The sequence below is a fragment of the Propithecus coquereli genome, unplaced genomic scaffold (assembly GCF_000956105.1).
Source record: "Propithecus coquereli isolate 6110/MARCELLA unplaced genomic scaffold, Pcoq_1.0 Scaffold89, whole genome shotgun sequence".
NCBI lineage: Eukaryota > Metazoa > Chordata > Mammalia > Primates > Indriidae > Propithecus > Propithecus coquereli.
In genome coordinates, this window is record NW_012155173.1 from 4,715,178 (window position 1) to 4,737,647 (window position 22,470).

At 41.2% G+C, this 22,470-nt stretch overlaps 1 protein-coding gene across 1 annotated transcript in view; it reads left to right on the forward strand.

Moving 5' to 3' along the window:
* Positions 1 to 22,470, forward strand: part of BRINP1 (bone morphogenetic protein/retinoic acid inducible neural-specific 1) — a 198,301-nt gene that overhangs the window by 118,951 nt on the left and 56,880 nt on the right. The window contains exons 3-5 of the mRNA XM_012664398.1: positions 5,784 to 5,974; positions 12,517 to 12,686; positions 15,595 to 15,700. Of these exons, the coding sequence (XP_012519852.1) occupies positions 5,784 to 5,974; positions 12,517 to 12,686; positions 15,595 to 15,700 (467 nt within the window). The remainder of the gene's footprint in view (positions 1 to 5,783; positions 5,975 to 12,516; positions 12,687 to 15,594; positions 15,701 to 22,470) is intronic.

Here is a 22,470-nt window from a genome sequence, read left to right on the forward strand (position 1 = left end):
GCCTTATATAAATGATAAAAAAATAATGTTAATACCAACAGCAGCTACAATTGTTCATATCCTGTTACAATTTATAAAGAAGTCTTCTCTCACAGCACAATTTCTGGAGATGCATACTTTTAGTATTCATCACATACATGAAAGAGCATGTTTGTTTCCTCTCCCTCCCCACCCCCACCACCCTCCACTATCACTCACTTCCCGCTGCAGCTGCTCATGTAATAACAGCAATGATAATATTAATGATAACTCTACACTAACATTTTATTGATGGCTTATCATGTTCTAGGTACTGTGCTTCATGATTTAATATAATCCTAACCCCATCCTTCTAAGATAGATGCCACTTGCATTTTATAGAGTATAAGCCATAGGTGGCAGAGGCAGGTTTTAATCCAATTTCTACCTCCAGAGCCTAGACTGAAGGATATGGGGCTAAACATGATCTAATTCAAACAGCTTATTTCACAGGCAGAGACATGGGTATCCAGGAGAGGAAACACCTTCCCAAGAGCACAGAGCCAGTTCTCTTTCCTGTCTCATGATCTCTTTTCCTTCTGTGCAATCTCATATTCAGCATGTCGTTGACTGGATGTATCTGTCTGTATCTGTGTGTGTGTGCGTGTGTGTGTGTGAGTGTGTGTGTGTGTAGGACAGCAGACAGCAGAGAGCTAATAAAGAGGATGAAGGAGGATTCCTATATAGGAAATACTTAGCTGTAAAAAGAAAGCCTTGGCCTTACAATTTTCTCTCCAGCCTTATATTAAATTCTGTGACTCTGACTCCAGCCTTCATCCATCCTCTGCCCCTGTTGTCACCCACCCTCTATCTTTAGCTCCCCCGGTGGGATGGGCCTTGCTGCAGACACCCATGTCTTCCATCCGGGATTCTTTTTTAATCTCAGTCTAATTGGTTCACCCACCCTGCTGGGATGCTTAATTGGGCATAAGCATATTCCGCAGATCCCATGCCATTGTGAGCTCTGCCTTCTCCTCCAAGGGGAATTTGCTTGCTCTGTGTGCTCGGAAGGAAAGATATATTTTATGTCGTGCTCAGTTCACTGAAAACTTACATGAAATTGTTCCCGGGCCAGCACGGCAGTTAGACAACATGGCAAGCAAGGCTTGCTTGCTTTCTTTTATTTTCTTTCTTTTTTTATTTCAGAATATTATGGGTGTACAAACATTTTGTTTACATAAGTTGCTTTTGTACGATTTAAGTCAAAGTTGTAATGTGCTCATCACCCAGATCATGTGCGTTGTACCCATTAGGTGTGAATTTACCCTTCCCTTCTGCCCTCTCCCGTGGTGTGTTGCAGTGGAAAGGGTACAGCACTTGGAGTCATGAGCCCTACGTTCTGATTTAAGCCCTGCCAGTCATTTGCTGTGTGATCTTGGGCAAATAACTTAACCTTTTTGACATTCAGTTTTCCCATCTGTGAATCGAGTGAGTTGGATTTGATGATTTCTATGAATGGAGTCAGGGTGAAGATTTTGGAACAGGAGTCATACTACCCTATGCGCCAAATCTGGCTTAACACTTGCTTTTACGAATAAAGTTTTATTGGAACACAACCACACTCGTATTGTATTTTGCTGTCTCACACTGTAAGGACAGATTTGAGTGGTTGCAATAGATACCTTATGTCTGAAAAGCCTAAAATATTTACTACCTGGCCCTTTATGAAAAAAGTTTGCCTACCCTTCTTTTAGAACATAAATCAGATTGTTTTAGGTCAAAATATTCATTTACCTTTTCATGGTACTTAGAATTTAAAAATTAAAAAAAAGGTATTTTCTGTGGCTGACATGGCCTTTGGACATCTAAGCCCTCCATATCCCATCTTTATGTTAGTTTTTCCTACATACTGCTTTTTATCTCACTCCATTGTCTTGGTTTGTCTCTTTGGTGATCCTCAAATGTGGCAAACACATTCCTACCTCAGGACCTTTGCATTTAATGTTCCTTTTTCCTGGAACATTCTTGCACCAGGTGGCCCCATGGTCCCCCCTCGTTTCTTTCAAGTCTGTCCTCAAATACCATCAAGTCAGCAAGGCCTTTTCTGACCACCTATATCAAACCGCAGCCTCACCCACTTCTGCACATCCCAACCTCCTTCCCCTGCTTTATTTGTCTTTATAAGGCCTGTCTCCCCTAACACCGCACACATGTCTTTCCATGTTTTCTGTTCACTCTCGTAAGCACATAAGTTCTTTGAGAGCAAGACTTTTATCCAATTTGTTTACTGCTGCATCCTCAGAGCTGGAAAAATAATGGGTGCTCAAACTTCAAATATATGATCTAACCTTTCCAGCACTAATGCTGTTTAAATCTGCCTCAGGATAGATCTCAGTGCTGTGGAGCCCTTGTACTTAAGTATATTTTGGTAAAAAGTGTGAAAATCATAGAATCCTGCGATCATTACCATCTTTGCTCCAACATGCTGTAATTGTTAAAAGAACCACATAAACCCACCCTCAGAGTGTTTTTAGTTTGGATTGTTCACCAGTAAGAGCAGAGTTTATAGACTGGAATCTAATAACATAGTTTGACATGCAGTCCTTCGTCCTGTGGTCCCTGATAACCTCTCAGCCCCTACCTCTTATTTATATGTTGCACATGTGCACACTCACGCACACGCACACATCCCTCGCTTTCCAACTGTCTTATCCTCTTTCATTCCCCTCCAGTTTAGCACATAGGGCTCATTCTTCCTGAAACTCCTTTCCCCTATCTTTGGCCAAATTCTGTTTCCTTTATGATTCAATTCATACAGGAGAATTCTATGACATCACCACTCCCACCCAGTTGCTTTTTCAGCCTGTGTCTGGGACCCTCCTCTGTGATCCCTCTATGTCTAGAAATGCCATTGCGAATAGCGCAGCATACATAGTTTAATAACTTTCCTAAACAACTATTTGTTCTAACACCCCCCATCCCCACCCCCAATGGAGTAATTCCCTGGGATGAGGAGCTCTGTCCATGGTGCTGAGCAGGCGGAGCCTCATGAGGAGTCCTGCTTTATAGTAACATCCCATTACTGAGCTCTTCCTAAGGGCCCTGTATATTTTGGTAAACAGCACGGCATGTGCATTCCTTCACTTAAGCCTTACATCCACCCTGGGAGGGAGGAACTGGGTTCCTGGTGTTGGCTTCTTTCCTAGTTATTTCAAGGAAGGAACACAGATGGCAGGCCCTGGGTCTATAGCTGGTGAACTTCACAAAGATTATGAAGGTTGTTAAAAAAAAAAAAGAATGAGTCATGCCTTGTAGTTTGGTGATGGGGGTGGCATTATTCTTCTGCATTGGTACTGGTTCTACTATTTTTTTATATTCTAACTCTCAATATTTACACTGAAAGAGTGATTTAAGTGTCAGGATACCAGTTTTCTATACTCAGCTCTACTACTAACTAGCTGGGTGACTTTTAACAGGTTACTTAACCTCTCTGAGCATTAATAAATATTAGTTTTGAGGAATATAGACATGTTCACATGAAAAGAAAGCAACCCAAGAGAGTAAGTTATAAATAAAAGTGATATATATATATATATACATACACATTGTGTAATTATGTGTGTTTATCAATATACTGATATATGTGTATATTTATATGTATGTATATAACTTCCTAATTGTATGTATATATAACTTTTTAGATTTCAGGGATGAGGAAATACACTTTATCTCAGACATATTTGGTGATTTTCATTGCTTTGTGTTGATCATCAATTGCTGAGTAACAAATTACCTCACAACTTAGCGATTTAAAACAATAAATATTATCTCACAGTTTCTGTGAGTCAGGAATCTGGGCACCTTTTCTGTTGGTTTCTCGCCAGGCTGCAGTCATCTCAAGGCTCTGTTGGGAAGGGTCTGTTTCGTAGTAACCCAGTTCACACACGCGGTTGCTGTTAGGATGCCACACCTCGTGAGGCCTCCCTTGGCTGGAGGCTTCCCTCGGCTCCTTGCCGGGTGCATGTCTGCATGGAGCATCTCACAGCATGGCAGCGAGGGAGAGGGAGAGGGGAAGAAAGATGCCCACAGAGACAGAGAGAGCATGGGAGAGGGCCAGTGAGAGAGAGAGAGAGAGAGAGCGAGCAGAGAGGCCCAAGGTCACTGGGACTCATGCCACAACTGTCTACCACACCTGTAACATTCTTCTCAGCTGGTTGTCACATCCCCTCCCACTCCCCAGATCTGGTCAGTCCACTTGCTCCATCTTGTCACCTCCTACACCCTCTTCTTCACACTCCTCCTCTTCCGATCTGCTCTTCCCATAACATATTCTGTATCCACTCCCTCCTCCACTCCTGCCCTTTTTTTTTTTTTCCATGTGGTTAGTTGTTTTGTTATCTCTCTTTTCTTTTTAAACCACACTTCTGTGTATTGAAAGCCCATACAAACTTCAAAACTCTAGTTCAAACGTGACCTCCTCTCTGAAGCTTTCCCTCCAGGCCTGAGGAATCCTCCTCCTTCTGTGTCCTGTAGTCCTTGATTTACGACGAACTGGAATGTTTTCCTTCCCTGCCAGACTGTGAGCTTCTTAAGAACAGGGACTGTGATGTGTCCATCCTCTTCTGCAGACATCATATGTTGCACTTAGTAGGTGCCTTGCAGGCTCATTGAGTGCAGTGGATTGACTTAAATACCTAAGATGTGCAAGGTACTAAATTGACTTACAATGTGAGCTATGGTATGAATTATGGACAGAGATTTCTTAAGCAGACACAGACCATAAACTCTGAGGCTTGGAAAAGTATTCTAATGACGACGCTTTTTTTCAGATCCAGTGTTCTGTGAGTCAGGGGTCAGACTCCACCACTGAATTACCAGGGCCTATTCTGGCCTGATTCCCTCCCTGGCCTGCTTTTTCTTAGCCTGTGCCCCTTTCTTCATTTGTCTCTCCCATCCTGTGGCAGGAAAGGGAGACCTTTCGTTAAACTCTGCTTCCCATCATTTATCTAGGCTGATCTTACAGCCCTCTCGGCTGGTCTGTTTTTCTCAAGGGACCGAGAGTGTGTAACTCAGGCAGGTCAGAGAACTGGTCATTCTGTGGGAGCTGCATCATTGGTAGGAACGATGGCCGTTATTTAGTAAAAACAACCTGCACCAGGTCCCTTTAAATGTCCACTTGTGCTCAGTTTGCATGGTGTCTATGAAGCTTTAATGATGTACATGTACATGACTTGGAATTCATGAGGAAATACAGTTATAAAACAGTATTTCACATTAAATTAGCACCTTGAAGTTTCCAGAGGTTTTTTTACTCTGCATGTTTCATGTAATCCCTGCACCAGCAGCAGGAAATAGATAACATTAATTGAATTTTATAGATGAAGAAATGTAGGCCCAGCAAGGGAACATGCTTTTCCTCAGATTGCACCACATAATTTGCAAGAGACAGAGCAAGACTTGGGCTTCCGCGTTTGGTCCTCTTCAATCTTGATCTACTCTGTTATTAGTAAAGGAAAACATGGAAATTCTCCCATATGGTCTTTAGAATGTAGCTTAATTTCTTCCAAATAGTAGGTGGTCAATGAATGCATGTTAATACTTTGGATTAAAGTGAGCTCTGGGCCCAATATTTGATTTTTGAATTGTTTTACAACAGGTCTCAGGTTGCTTTGTGCCTTAGGTCATGTCCATTGTTATACAGCCTGCCTGCCTTCCTGCCTCCCTTCTTTCCTTCCGTGGGAAAGAAGGAAAGGGGTGGCTGAGGGGACTTTCAGTTGATGGCAGTGGTCCTAAGTTGAGGGCTGTCACTTGTCTCTCGTGCCCAGGGAGTTTGCCCGTTGGAAGGTGAGGAACACAGCCATTGAGAGGAGAGATCTGGTCCGTCATCCAATGCCCCTCATGCCGGAGTTTCAAAGGAGCATCCGCCTGCTCGGCAGGAGACCCACCACTCAGCAGTTCATCGATACCATCATCAAAAAGTACGGCACCCACCTGCTCATCTCAGCCACCTTGGGAGGTAGGTCAGCAGCCACTGGGCCACAGCCCCGTCACAACCTTGGGCCTGGGGTGGGAGGGAGAGTGGGATGTCTTGAGGGCAAAGCCTTCTCTGCCATCCTACATCCCGCAAAAGCTTATGTCGCCCAATGAACCAAATTGTCTTGGCTATCGTGGTCAGATCTGAGCTGATGATTCAGTTCTATGGGACAGTCTACTTTGAGAGTTGGCCAACTTTGGTGGAAATATGGCTTACCCTTGGAATTGGCTTAGTTTGTTAGAAATGCTTAATCTGATAATAATCTTAGTTCCTCTGGAATGTGGTCTGACCTGGGAAAATAATTAAATTTCAGATATTGTTTAGGGGATCTTCTTTGTTTGTTTAAATCTACTTTAGGGGCTGATAACTTCAGGTTATCATTTTACAAATGGGCTATGGTTTGTATCTCATATGCATATTGAGTAGGTTAATAGGAAAGCAGACTAATTACTCCACCCTGCTCAACCTTACCCATCTCTCCCCATGTGCAATCAGTTTTTGAGAGAGTGAGGATAAGAGGGCTAGATAAAGGGCAGGAATAAATGCAAAGGCAATGAATGGGAAGTGATACCGCATAGAGCATTAGATGCCTATGGGTCTTGTCTGCATACATCATTTGATATTATGAGGAATCCCTTAGGCATCAGTTTTCTTCTGCAGTGACTGGGGCTATTGAACTTTGAGAAAGCCCTTTTGGTGGTAGAGCACCATGCCCACTTGCTTGTAGAGCTGCTAGGTGCATTAGATATGGTCCATGCCAATGAAAAGAGATTGGTGTCTTGTCAGATGCAGGGCAGACTGAGGTATGATTATAACAGGGGATCTTCTCCTTCAGAGGAGGGTTGAGCACCACAAACTGGAGTGGTCAGTACAAACTTCATGAAGGAAGTGACAGTTTAGCTTGACAGGAGCTGGTTAGGTAAGGGAAGGTGGTAGAGCTTTCAAAGCTGAACATACAGTGTACAATTTAAGGAAAAGAAGATTAGTAATTTGATAACGGGAATATAGGTGGGGAGATTGGTTGGGCAAATTCATTCATTCTTACAATAATATTAGCCACTGCCTGATAAGTATTTGCCACATAGCAGGCATTGTACATTGTCTTTAGTCCTCAAAAGCACTGGTTAAGCCGTATTACCTCTATCTTATAGATAAGGAAGCTGAGACCCAGAAGAAGTATAGCTAGTACATTACAAAGCTAGGTTTTTAACTTAGCATTTTCTGTCTACACAGCCTGCATTATATTTTTGATCCAACATCAGTCTCTTTTACCAACCCACCCACCCACTCCAATAGCCAACCAACCAGCACACATGTGTGGTCTGTTGCTAGTCAGATATTAATTAGGACTTTGGATGTTAAATCACTAGTATAAATTCTATTCTATTATAAAGGGAAAATGCATTGCTTTCTACATTGAATGTAGCATTAACCTGTACCCTTTCCTTTGAATATCTCCCACCTCCCAATTCATTTGGAAAAAAAAGTTCTTGAGACCAATTCAATTCTTCCATTAAAAGCTGTGCTCTGGTCTGAGTCCCTGGAAATCCCAAGTAACAGAGACCTTTCTTCCTCAATGAAATATATTTTTAATTTCTCCAAGGCAAGGTGGTGAATTATTCACAGAGTCTTGTTCCTCTCCTGTTTTTACAACACAACATTTTAAAATATGCAAAGCTTTGGATTGAAATCCGGTGTTGGACAGCAGGCCCTAAATATGGACGAGCAGAGAGAGGGAAGGGGAAGAGATTTACTGTTGATTGAGCACTATGTGCCAGAAACTTTCTTTCTTTCTTTTTTTTTTTTGAGACAGGGTCTCACTCTATCACCTGGGCTAGAGTGCAGTGGCATCATCATAGCTCACAGCAACCTCAAAGTCCTGGGCTCAAGCAATCCTCCGGCCTCAGCCTCCTGCGTAGCTGGGACTACCATTGTGCACCACCATGTCCAGTGATTTTTAAAATTTTTTTGTAGAGCCAGGATCTTGCTATTGCCCAGGCTGGTCTCAAACTCCTGGCCTCAAGAAATCCTCCCTCCTCAGCCTCCCAAAGTGCTAGGATTACAAGCGTGAGCCACTGCACTCTGCCTGAGGTCCTTCTCACATTGTCATTTCATTCATTCATATATGGAAAAACATTGCTTAATGACCACCTTTACAGTGTGAGAGAAGGGAGGCAGGCAGTTTTAGAGAGTGAAAGGGCAGGCTCTGGAGTTTGATCACCTGCCTTCCAGTCCTGCCTGCTGCTCTTCACCAGTGTAGTCCCACCTTTATAGTAACTTAATCCTCTAAGCCTCAGTTTCCCCTTTTATAAGTAGTCATAATAATAGTACTTCCTTCATGCATACTTTGAGGATTAAATAAAGCAATACATTCAAAGTACTTATCATACTGTCTGGCACCTAGCAAATTGTTGCTGTTGCTATTGTATTGTTGTTATTATTACTATTGTTGTTGTTGTTATTTAATGAAGGTAAGGAACTTAGGGACCCGGAATTAAAGCCCAACCCTGTCGCTCACCAGATGAGTGGGAGACATTGAGAAATTCACTTTCCTGTCTGGGTATCAGTTTCACCATCTATATACAAGGAGGTTCAGAAGATGTTATTCACTATATTTTTTTCTAAGCACGCTGCATTCATTGACAGGGAATGCTTTCATAAACTCTTTGAGGTGTCAGGTAAGTTCACAAGGGCATAATCAAACAACAAAAGATGATTCTTCAACCGTCTTCCATGGGACAAATAAGTACACTTGTTTGGCTCCATAGGGAGAGGGAACAGGAAGGAAAAAGAGTGGGAATGAGGACGTGGAGCTGACGGGAGGGCCAACAGCTAATACATTTGCATGGGATCCCCAGTTTTTGGTGAAATCTATTAAACTCATAAAATACGTAGAATGAATGCTCTTCTTATGGAGGGTGGTGAAGGGAAGAATTCTGCATCTGGAAAGACACACGGGGAAATGGGTAGAAATTTTCCTTAGTCTCCCTGGTGATCATATTTTTGGCAGAAGGAAAGACCTTTGAGGCTGGTGCCTATGTGACATGTATGATTAAGCTTGCATGTATGATTATGTGTGCATGGAAATGTGTACCTACCTATATAGACAGGTGTGCACAAATGCCTACCTATACTATGATGTGATTAAGCTGAACATGCACATACATATATGTACATTGCACACATGTGTATTGCATGCACATATATGGATGCAGTGTGTACATATATATGTATATGTGAGCTTGCATATGCGTGTGAATATGTGTGTATTGTGTGGATTTTTTTTATACATGAGGGCTCATATTTTTTGTTCATATGTGTAGGTTTGTGTGTGTATTCATCATTTCCCACCCCACATCTTGGGAGATCTCCCCTTGAGTAAAAAGAAGGCTGAGAATAAAATCACAGGGGCTGTTCAGTGGCCTAAAGTCCAGACATCTCCACCCCCAATCTGGGAGCGAGATCTCCTATTGACTCGAGAGGTGAAACGATCAGCTCCCACCTCATCCTCCATCCCGTGTGTGTGCGAGTCCCGGCTTGTTCCCCTCCTAGAGAAGGTGCTGAAAAGAGTGAGGGAAAGTCCCCTGGAGGCCAGGAAGACTGCGGAATGGCCTATATGGGGTGAAAAGGCAATTTGCAGGAATGCCCAAGTGGGAAAGCAACTCTAAACAGCACATTCTCTTAATAAACAAGAAATTAAGTCTTAATAATGCAGTAAGAAGCCCATTAACCCCTCTTGATCTAAGGTTTGCTTCTGCCGGTTTTCTGTCCAGAGGGAACTGGGCTTATTTCACCTTCTCTTTCACAGGCCCCTCGGAGAGCCTGAGCTGACACTTGGAATGTTTATTTTCTCTGCCTCATGGCTCTAATTCTTGGCATGCTTACTTATTTAATCATTTACCTCTCCACCTGCCCTCTATTTGTCTACTCCTTCAATCGTCTATCCATCCATCCATCTATCCATCCATCTATCCATCAGATGGTAACTGAACATCCACTCTCCATCAGACCCTAGAGGGAGCCTTGGAACGTTAGAAAGATGGATTGGATAAAGTCCTTTTTCCCCTCCCCACAGCCCACTGCCCCCGAAATTCAAAGTCTAATTGGATACTAAGTCATTTTAAAGCCAAACCTATTGAGGTTGCTTTGGAGTCCAAAGGATAAAAGATCATCTTACTGCATGACAGTGAGGGCTTCATGGAAAAGTGCAAACATGAGTGTCTTGCTCTGTCCTCAACTCAAGTCCAGGCATGCGGTGCCTTGGAGAAAAGGGTGTCTGAGAGAGGGTGCACAGTTAGAGTCATTAATCTAGTTCAGGTAAAGAGTGAGGGGTTGAGAGAAGGCTTCTCAGAGGAGGTGATGTCTTAGGTGACATCTGAGGGATGAATAGGAGTTAGCCAGGAGAAAAACATAAAAGTGGAGTCCCAACAGTGAGAGAAATTGGGGCACATCTGTGCAGGGTAGAGCAAACCCAGAGAGCAGCAAGGGATAAAGTAGAGGGGCCAGGTCACCCACGCCTGTGGCCCACATTATCTACAGGGACCCAGGCACCTTCCCTTGGCCTGCATTCCCCTCTGTGCACCCCTCTCCCTTGACTATTCCCCTGGTATATTGAAATGATCTCCTGTGACTCTGTGTCCCCAGACCAGCACTGGCCAGCAGTGTGAGCCACCCATGCCATTTTAAATTTTCTTAGAAAGTAAAAGGAAAAAGGGGGAATCAATTTAACAGTATATCTCATTTAACATAATATATCCAAGATGTTATCATTTCAACATGTAATCAATAGAGCAGGCTATTAATGAGAGATTTTATATTTTTTGCACTAAACTTAGAAGTCTGGTATGTGGTTTATACTTACAGCATGTCTCAGTGTCTTGTTCATTTGTCACCCCCATGTCTGTCCAAGTGCTCGGCACACAAACAATGCTCAGTGTCTGCTGAGCTAAACTGAATGGGCGGGCTGGAGAATGGCAGAAGGGAGGTGTCACTTCTCTCTGGGGCGAGGGTGTGGCTGGAGAAAGCTCACCAGGGACATGATGCCCCAGCAGGTTCTCGAGAGTGTATAGGAGCATTCCACTTCCCAGGGGGGTTGGGAGGTGGGGGTACATAGTAAGAGGAAGTGACATTAGAATTGGGCCTAGAAAGCTGGATAGAATCTTAAAAACCAGACATTTAGATAAGGGACAGAGTGGAATTCCTTCTAAAAGTAAATTGTGTTTTCTCTTCAACTCAAAAAGTCATCAGCATTCTAAAGACATTTCGATTGTCCTAGATAACAGGCTTTGGTTCTCAGAAAGCACCCATCGTTTTTGTTCTCTAAATATCCTTTTGTACTGAATTGATTAGCTGTAAGGATAAATATCATACAATTGATAATTTGCAATAATCGAATAATGTCAGCTAACACTTCCCACAGTGCTCAGTAGGTGCCAGGCAGGGTTCAAGTACTTCATGTAATTAACTCATTTTAACTAATTAACAACCCTATGAGGTAAGTGCAGTCAGTATTCCCATTTTACACATGAAGAAACTGAGGCATAGAGAGGTTAACACAGGTAGTGCAGGTCAAAGCAGTCTAGCTCAGAATCTGTGCCTGTAACTACTATACTCCAGCATTTTCTGAGTGCTACAGTGAACCAGACACTGTACGAAGACTTTACACATATTAACTAATTTATTCTTTTTAGTAATTCAATGGATTAGGTTCTCGTTTTCTCTTAATTTTGCTAATGAATAAACTGAGGAACAGAGTAGTTAAAAAATTGCCCCCATTCACAAGGTTGGCAGTGAGTGGAGCCGGGAGGACGACAATCAAGTCTACTCGGTGAACATTTCTTCAGCTTCATTTCTGCAGTTCTGGTGAAACATTTCATTACTCAAAGTAAAAGTCATCTTAGCTTAGTAGTTTTAGTAATCTATGTATGCGTTTCTAAAAAAAACATCATGGAGCAAAATCAGTAAATCTGCATATTTATATCCATATAACCACATCTATCATTCTTCCATTCATCTGTCCAAATATCTGCCTGTTTATCTGTCTATCTATTCATCCATCCATTTAGAAATGAGTGGGGGGAGGAGAAAAAGGAAGTGGGGAAGAAATATGGGAAGAGCAGAGGAGAGAGTAGGGCAGAGGAAAAGGAGGAACTAAATGATGATAAGGAAACAGGAGGAGGAGAAAAGAATGAGAAGGGAGTATCTATGCCAGAGCCGTCGTTTTATAGATGAGGCTGAACCTTCTCAGAAGAGGGGAAGTGGTTGCGTTGTCAGACGATGCTAGTGAGAAGCATGAAGTGGGTTAGTAGGGGTTGGACCCAGTCGCTGAGGGTTTTTTAATGACCCTCGTCCTGATGGAGCTCCATGTTTACAGCCACCTTTGGACAGTTTCTTTTTCATTTGATTTTCAGAAGCAGAAGGACATTTGGGGAAAATTAGCTGGAGGAGATTCAAGGCACCTTTCGGCACCCCACTGCCCTGCCTCCCACACCAGGCTTTCTTATCATCGTTTCTTTCCCACGCAGGGGAGGAGGCTTTGACCATGTACATGGACAAAAGTCGCCTGGACAGGAAGTCAGGGAACGCCACTCAGAGTGTGGAAGCTCTGCACCAGCTCGCATCGTCCTACTTCGTCGACCGTGATGGCACCATGAGGAGGCTGCATGAGATCCAGATATCAACTGGAGCAATCAAGGTAGAGCTCGGGGGTGGATTTGGGTGGCAGGTTCTCAGTTTGGTTCTGCACTGCAATACAGACCTTCTGAGACTGGAAGGTCATAGACAATTCCTGGCTTCATACCCGTGTAGCTCATAGTGCCCTCTGCCAACCGCTCTGACTGATGTTGTCACATGCCTGGTAACATCACCAGCACTGGTATTAGTATGGCCATATGTACTGACTTACCGGAGCACCCTGTCTACAGTCGTGGCAAAATTATCAGCAGTCCTCTCAGTCGCTCTTACAGTTGTCCTGTAAGGTTGATTATCACACCCCCTTTCTGGGTGAAAAAACTGAGGCTACAAAGGGGAAAATGATTTCCTTGAGGTCTCAGGGCTAGCAAGAGTCAGATTATGGATGCCCAGCTCAGCGATATGTTAAACACCTGTGTTTTTTTATTCCTTCCTCCCTGCCTCTCATTTTACAGATGGGAAAACTCAGGTCTCATGTTTAAACCCTTTTTCTCAGGGTTGTGCAGTTAGAGAATACCTTAACAGGGACTAGAACTCTGCTCTCTAGGCCAAAGGTCAGCAAACGCTTTCTGTAAAGGGCCAGATGATTAATATTTTGCAGGCCTTACGGCCTGTGTTGCTACCGCTCAATTCTGCTGTTGTAGCCTAAAAGCAGCCATCGTCAATATATAAACAAATGGGCATGGCTGTGTTCCAGTAAAACTTTATTTACCAAAGCAGGCACTCTGGTGTTTGCTGATCCATGCTTGCCTACACAAGCACAGCTCAATGGAACCTGCCACGATGATAGAAATGCCCCACATCCGCGCTGGCCAAGATAGTAGCCTCTAGTCACGTGGGGTTATTGAACACTTGAAATGTGGCTACCAGGGAGCTAAATTTGTAAGTTTATTTAATTTCAGTTAATTTAAAGTTAAATAGTCCCATTGAATAAAGCAGCTCTGGACTTTTCAATTCAATGCTTTAGAGCACAGGAACTTTGAAAAGATTCCATTTTAAGAGAACAGGGGAGGACATTCTTGACAGAAAAGGTTCCTTCTTCTGAGGGTTTCAGCGCAGATTTTTCCATCTCAAATTTTCTTAAAGCAGAGTATGTATGCCTGCATTTTCCTTCTCAGTCTTCACTCTGATTTCTTCTGAATAAAATGAGGACTTAGCCTTATGTTAAGACGTTCTGAGATATCTGCCGGGCAAAGGGGTGGGGGTGACACTGGGAGAGACTCAAACGGATGAGTCAGAAATTGACCAACGAGAGAGAAGAGTATGGGAGGGAGAGAGTTACTGAGGAGGGAAGCCGTAAGGAGAGAAATAAATCAAATCGACAGACAAAGGGCCAGTTTATCCAAGGAGAATCGCCGATATTGGGGGATTATGTTGTTAGGGAACTCGGCGCAGAGAGATGGAGCTTTATGAAGCCATCGGAGGCGGAGTGCCGGAAAGGCCTGGTTTTCATTATCACCAAATGGTTCTCTCCTCTCTGGACGGGATGCGGAATTGAGATATTGAAGGTCTGTCAGAAGATAATCCTCTTTTGTGCATCCTGGAAGTGCTGTCTGCCTCCGTAGGAGGAATTTCTCAAAGAAATTGCACGGAGGCCACTCAAGAAACTGTCCGCACGGTAGGCACTGACTTCTGCACTCAGTTTGGCCCTAGGGCTTTTCCTGCCATTTGTGCCACTACGTCAAGACCCAGCGAACTGGACCTCGTCTCACTACTGGATTTGTTAAAGGCCAGCCACCGACACAGGCAGAGCTTTGCTCATTTCCCCCCGTCCCCACTAAAGGCACCCGCAGTAAAATAAATTGGTAGTTTATTTCTCACTCGATAATAACTATATTAATATTCTGTATATAAAATAAATTATTTATAAAATAAAACCAAACCTAATTATTATCCATTTATTTACTGTGCCTTAAGTGCTAAACACTTCAAAAATTTGATCTCTTTAGCTATCGAGGTGGCTAAGAACATTATGAACATTTTATAGATGGGGAAGTTGAGGCTTAGAAAGGGAAAGTTACCGCTTGAAGGTTTCACAGCTGGAAAAGGACAGAGAAAGTAGGTGTGGCTGTTTTGCACACAAGTCCTCCTTCTCTACAATGGAGTCTATGTATTTACAGTTGGGTGCAAACATCAAAACGACCCTTAATAATGGCAAGCAAAGGCTAAAGAAATGAAGGGGCTTCTTTTCATACTAAACCATTCTTATTTCAAGGTTTTATTTTGAATAACTGTTCCCCTATTATCCACCAGCCCAGGTCTTCTAAGACAATGTTGCAGAAATATGCAGCCACAGGATTGGGGTGTTGTTTCTTGTGGTGGTACTAATCACATTTGTTGCCGAAACTTCCTTTGGAAAATGGGGATGATTTTATTCCTCTTGTCTAACAATAGTGCATATGTATTCATAACAATTTATCGAGATGTTTTACTTATTATTGAACACATGCCATGTGCTGGGTATTTAGAACCATCATATCTGGTCTCACAACCGCCCTGGAAGAGATTTGCTAGCTTTGGTTTGCAGAAGCTTAGACAAATTAAATGACTTCTTTAGGTCACACAGTAAATAAATGGCCCGGCCCAGATGTAACACTGACTTTTCTGGTTCCAAAGCCCGTGGTTTTGAAATATACCGCCTCAACTGATTAGTTCATACATTACTTACAGCATCCTTGTGAAATGAGAACTGAGGATAGAACCCACGCATCCAGTCTGGGTGCTTGGCCACCGTGCTAGTCTATTCACTGATAGTTGAGCATGGTCCCAGATACAGAACCCGTGCTCGGAAAGTGGCTGTTGACTCGGGCCAGAAGACTTTTTCTGCTGGCTTTGCTCTGCTGGGAGTATTTTGGGTCTATGCTAGACAAGGACACCCGTCTCACACTTGTCTCATTTGATGTTCACTCCAGGTCACAGAGACACGCACTGGGCCTCTGGGCTGTAACAGCTACGACAATCTGGACTCTGTGAGTTCCGTCCTTCTGCAAAGCACGGAGAGCAAACTGCACCTTCAAGGTAGGAAGCCCGTGAAAAAGGTGGGGCGAGAGTCAGGGGAAGCAGCACGGATGCGATGTGGGGGAGGAGAGGATCAGGAGGGATGGTATAAAAAGAGAATGAGGAAGACGAGGCATAGAAAAACCTGCGAAAACTACAAATATGGAAATACAACAGTTAGGACATGAGATATATATATATATATAAATGTATAATTTTAACATATATAGGACATTGAAATCATGATCATTCATTAGGTTTCAGATAGAAAGTAAGAAAATATGAGCTTTATCTGATTATTCTGAAGAAAATGTCTAAACAATATTATTTATAGATGCCCCAGACCTAATATATATTAAAGTTTCATATCATATCATCTGAATTTTCTGCATTATTGCTTTGGATCTTCAATTTGTTTTGGCAGGTGTTATTTAAATCCCCCCCAATATAGGACATTTTATAGAATTTTTGATTCTCTGTAATTTTTCTTCTCCCTTATTTGCTGATCGTTCATAGTCTTAAAGATACACACACACACACCCACACACACTTTTGCAGAGATTATAGGTGACAGTACTCAATGCTGGCTGGGGTGTAGAGACAAAGATATCCTCTGACATGTCTAGTGAGAATGCAACCATTATAGGGATTAATTTGTTGATATTTGTAAATATTTGCATTTGTTTGATGTCTACTATATGTCAAATTCATGTTAGATGCTCCATATGTACGGCTGGGCCATTAACTTAAAGAAAATATACTCTAAAAAATAGTAATTTCTCTCTCATTAATTCACATCATAAAGAGGAGAAAAGACTGCAGGGAAAAAATTGACAAGGCTTTAGATATATATATTACTCTTCTAAAAAATATACTTTATAATATCAAAAATACTAAGATCTCAAATTCCCACGAGAAGACTAAGTGAGCTATGTTGCATCTATACAACATAGTGTTAAGCTGGTATTGAAATGTTTATAAAGAATTTCCAAGAATATGTGAAAATGATTTGATATGTTAATTAATAAATGGAAATTTTCTGATCGAATGTATGGCATGATCTTAACAATATAAAAAGATGAATCAAACTAATTACAGCAAGAAAATATGCCAAGATATTCAAAGAGCTTACCTCTGGATGGTTAGGTTATAGATGATTTATTTTAGGCTTCTAGTTTCTTTTCTAACTTTTCTACAATGATCATGTATTAACTTTATGGTCAGAAAAAAATGACATGCTTTAACTTTGAGCAGACTTAAAATGTGACTTCTAGAAAGGTATGTGGTGAAAGTGATTCTGAATGTCAGTGGGAGGAAGTTGGGCTGAGATTGGCAGGTAGAGCTAAGCAGGGCCTAATATGACTTTTATATTCTGGTTCCTTGGCAACTGTTTGATTCATGCTCTTGTTATAGAAGGTGATTAGAAAACGGTGCACGGAGGGCTTGGTAGTGTCACTTGGGAGCAGTGAATGAAAATCCCTCAGGGAAATTCAGGCCGAGAAAGTGGTTTACTGTTAAAACAAAACACAACACACCAAAATCTCAAATACATGGGGAATAACCCTACCCCCTTTAGGAGAGAAAAGAGTAGACAGAAGGGTTTGCTAATGCATATTAAGAAAGTAGATAAGAAAGATCTTCCTTGGGTGTGCCAGGACTTCCAGTGTCTTAGTTCATGTGATACCTACAGCACTCCTGTGAGTTAAGAGCCGGGATTAGAATCCAGGCAGTCGGTTCCAGTCTGTGTTCGATTACCTGCATGTTGAGGGTGGAAAGACCTGTGAGCTATAACTGGAATATAATTAGAAGGAATTAGTGAGATGTTACTACCAAGGAACTTACTGAGATCTTAGGGACATTTAGAGGCTGATTTGCCCTGAAACCAGTGAAGCTTGAGGTCCAGGAATCTGGCACCTTCCAAGTCCCTACCTTTTCTCATTCTGAAGACACATTTAGTTTCATATCTAATTTTGACTGTCTTTCCTCAAAAAACAACTACTTTTATCTGGTGATGTGATAGTTTCACAGGTATACAAACATGTCAATCTTATCAAATTATACATTTCAAATATTACAGTTCATTTTATGTTAATCACACATCAATAGATCTGTTAAAAATTTAAACAACTGGAATAAATTGTATTCAAATGGTTTTTTTACAAAAACAACTACTGTATAAGACTTCTGTTCTCCCAAGCCCAGATATGCTATTGGTTATATTGTTAGAAGTATGCTATTCACAAAAAGGAGGTGGTAGCCCTGTCCTTCTTTAGAAGGGTCAGAGCACACCTGGAGGATTGGGTCTACGCCTGAGCATCACACTACAAGACAGACATTGAGAAACTGCAGTGTGTCTGGAGGAGCGAGTCCTATGATAAATAGTGAAAGAAGGTTAACTTGGAGCAAAAAGGACTTGTCTTCAGATACCTAAAGGGCTGTCTTCCAGGAAAGAGAATCAATTTCATTAATATGGATAAAATGGGCCAAGCTCAATGTAGTGAAAGGGAGAAAATTACAAAGATCCCAGCTTTTAACTAAGTATAAAATAGCTCTTTCTAATGAACATTTATGCCCAAACCTGCAACGACCTGCTGAAGGGTGTAGTGACTGACTCCCTGTTATCAGACAATAATAAGTAGGTTATGTTTGGTAGAAATGTTATGGAGACTATTTAAGCACCATTCATTTAGGTTGGATGATCAAAGTAGGTGATTTTAAGTTCTTCCCGATACTGATTCTAGGATTTTATGAAAATGATGAATCATTAAATCTTTTATTGAGACTATATGCCAAAGCCAACACTAGACCCTGGGCACATAAGCACAAATCAGTTCAATTCAACAAATATTTTTTTAAGAACTGATGTTGATAATGAGCTAGGCAAAAAAATGAAGTAGTGAAGAAGGCAGGCATGATTTTTTTCTCAAGGAAATATACACTCCATTGGAGAAGATGAGCTTGAAACAAACAATAAGTGTAATGAATTTTAATGCAGAAAATTATGAGGGTTAGGTGGTATCAGGTAGTATGGGGTCTTAACCTACTAGGGAGTTGGGAAAGTTTTCTGTAAATAAGATACATAGGACGAGACCTGAAGGATGAATAGGAGGGCAGAGTCTTAGATACAGAGACATACAGAAGAATCTTTATCAAGGGGCATGTGAGGAAATGAAAAAAGTCTTATGAGATTAAAGCAGAGACGTCAATGGTGAGAAAGACAAGTTAATCCTTCAAATCCTAGATGGCCTCTGCAGCACATTAATGAGCTGAACATTAATTTGAGAGCAATGGATACCATGGAAATGTTTTTTTAAAGGAAGTAGCCTGAAGAGCCCGCTAGTTTGGAAGATCACTCTGGCTCTTGTGTGGGCAATTAATTAAAGAGGGGTGCACTGGAGGTTGGTGACAGTTGTGGGCTACTGCAGAACTCAAGATGGAATGCCACAGATTTAGACCATGGAGGTACCAGTGGGGGTGGACAGAAATAGACCAATTCTACAGTTACTTATGAGGCATTATGACCAGGATTTCACAAAAAGACCATGAAGAATTTAGATAATTGGATGAATGGGACTTGAATATAGGACAGAAAATAGACAGCCAAATACCCATGCTTCAAAGTAATGCACAACCTAATAGAGATAATAAAAGTAATACATAGCATTGTGGGGATTCAGAAAAGGGAGTGATTCATTCTGTCTGTTCAGGTGGAGGAGTCATAGGCACAAGCAAATATATCTAAGGAAGAATAATGTTCTCCTGGTGGAAGGTAAAACAAATGAGCTTCTTAAATATAAGACAGCAGAATATCTCATGACTTTGGGATAGGCCGATATTTATTCAGTAGGATGCAAAAAGCACTAAGTATGTAAAGAAGAAGACTTGTAAATTGGACTACATTAAAATTTAGCTATAGCAACATATACTATTAATAGAATAAAAATGCAGGCCATAGAGTGGAGGAAACTATTTGTAATACATGTGCCTGACAGAGAGCTCCTAGGTACACTATATATATTTTTAAATCCTAAAATCAATAAGAAAAAGGCAATCTGTTAAGAAAAAATGGATAGAAGACATAAAGAAGCACTTCACAAATGAGTATCAAAATGGCAAATAAACATTTAAAAAAGTGCTCAACTTTTCTAGTCTGTGGAAAAATGTAAATTAAAATCACAATTTAATGTCATAGCATAGCAATCAGCATGGCTCAAATGAAAAAGACTGTCAGTATCAAGGAGTGACAGTTTGAGGCAGTCGGAACTTACACACATGCTTATGGGAGCACAAATTAGTATCATCGCTTTGGAGAACTCTCAGCGTTATCTACAAAGGGCTGCATATGCCCTGGTGCTATGACCCATCAGTTCTAATTCCTACGGATACGCCCAACAGAATTATACCCTAGGTTCGTCAAAAGACATGAATGTTCACAGCAGCTTTATTCAAAATTACCCTAACCTGGCAACAACCCATATGTCCATCAATAAGAAAATTGGTAAATAAATTATTATACATTCATATGATGAGCTACCATACAGAGATGAGAAAGAATGTCTACTGTTTCATACAACAATATAGAAGAATCTCACAAACATAACACTGAATGAAGGAAGCCAGACCCGGATAGTGTATGCCATATGACTCCATTCCTAGACAGGTCAAAAACATTAAAAACAAATACATGTTTTTAGAAGTCCAGAGAGCATTAACCTTTGGGGAGAGAAACAGGCTGGCAACTGAAGGGAGATGAAAGAAATTTCTGGTGGTATTGTTCTGTTTCTCAATCTGAGTGGTAGCACATGGGTATGTTTGCTTTGTGAAAATTTATAGAGCTATACAACCATTATTTGTATGTATACATTTCTGTATATACAACATGGATCTATTAGAGTTTTATTTAATATGTGTTTCATTTTGACATTCTCTGCAAAGACAGAACATGAATAAAGCACAGGGCCATGGAAAAGGGGGAGGTGGTCCAGCCCAGCTAGAGGACAGGCTGCATGGACTAAGGGTAGAGGAACCAGAAATAACAGTAGGTATTGTTCATTCAGTGCTTCCCTATGTGCCAGGGACTGTGCTAATTTATTTTTATTAGATTAATGTTTGCGTTTTTATATATTTTTTATTTTAACTTATTTTTATTATATAATTGCATTATTCTATTTTTAATCCTCAACATGATTCCTGTGAAGAAGGCATAAATAACTTTTTCATTTTTGCAAGTAAGGAAACTGGGTCTTAGAGAGGTTACTTAATATGTGATTGAGCTGGAATTAAACTCAGACGGCCTTCCTTCAAGCTCCTCCTCCTTTAAAGGGTGTTGTTCTATATTCCTCTCTTCCTCTTCTCATCCCTTTGATTGAGACTGGGAGGGGAGATTCTTCAGAGGTTTATTTTGGTAGATTGAGAACAATATGAATGGCACTCTAATGACCTTCACCTTGTGAAGGTGTTTCATAAAATGTTCATCAAAACAAGGCAAAGGTAGAGTGGAATATAAAAAGGAAAGAAGAGGATTGGAGAAAGAGATTAGAAATGAGAAAGAAAAGGATCATGAAAATGATCAGAGGCTATTAGTAGTCATAGCAGCAACAGCTGAACTAGTAGTAATAACACTAATGGCATAATGATAACTTCTTATTTTTATACTTCTCTTTCCAAGAAGCCCATTGAGTGTTTTACCGACATTGTCATGTAATTTAATCTAGTATCCATATGGTGAAATATACAGACAGCAAAACTCTGCCTCAGTAGCTCGCTGATGTGGAAAGGGATGCAGAGAGACTATTTTGCTGAAATCTGTGGGTGATCCAGAAATTCATTCTTTCATACATTCACTCATTTATTTATTTAGCAATATTTATTGAGCATGAACTCTGTGTCAGACCTTTTTTTTTTCCTTAAAGCTAGAAATACAGCCGTGAATAAGCTAACTCAATCATTTTGGAGCTTATAATTAGTGTGTGCGTGTGGGAGGAGCATACAGTAAACAAATAAACAAAAAAATACATTTTCTTAACAATCAGAGAGAGAATGAGGAAACAGGTCATCTAGAAACTTGCAGACCATGGAAAAGACTTCAGACTCTAAATGCAATGAGAAGCCATTGCAAATTTCGGCAGAGAAGTAACTTGAGCTGATTTAGATTTTGAATACATCACTGTGGCTCTTGAGTAGGAAAGATTACAGAGGGCAAGAACAGTTACAAGGATCCCAGTTAGGAGGCTGTCGTGTTTATCCAGGTGAGAGAAAATAGTTGCTTAGATCATGATAGGAGCAATGAAGGTGGCAAGAGGTGATTGAATTTATGGATATACTTTTAAGGTAGTGCTGACATTATTTGGTAATGGACTGGAAAGTGTTTGTCAGAGAGAGAAGTCAAGGATGACCCCAAGGTTTTGCCTGAGCAACTACAAGGGTGTAGTTGCCACGAATTGATATGGGGAAACTGGGGGAGGGACATGAGGAATTGGGTTTGAACCTAGTTGGAATTGAACCTAAGTTCGACATGTCTATTAGATATCCAAATGGAGATGTTGAGTGGCCATTTGGAAGGTCAGTGGAGAGAACTGAAAAATATAGATTAGGATAGATGTGCTATTTAATGATGTGAAATTGAACAGGATTACCTAGGGAGAGAGTGTAGGTAGAGAAAAGAAGGAATCCAGTTACTGAGCCATGGAGAAATGCATATTAAAAGTTTGGGATGATGGGACGATGACGAGGACCCAGAAAAGGAAGCTAAGGAGAGGCTAGGGAGGCAGCAAGAGAGCCAAGAGAGGGTA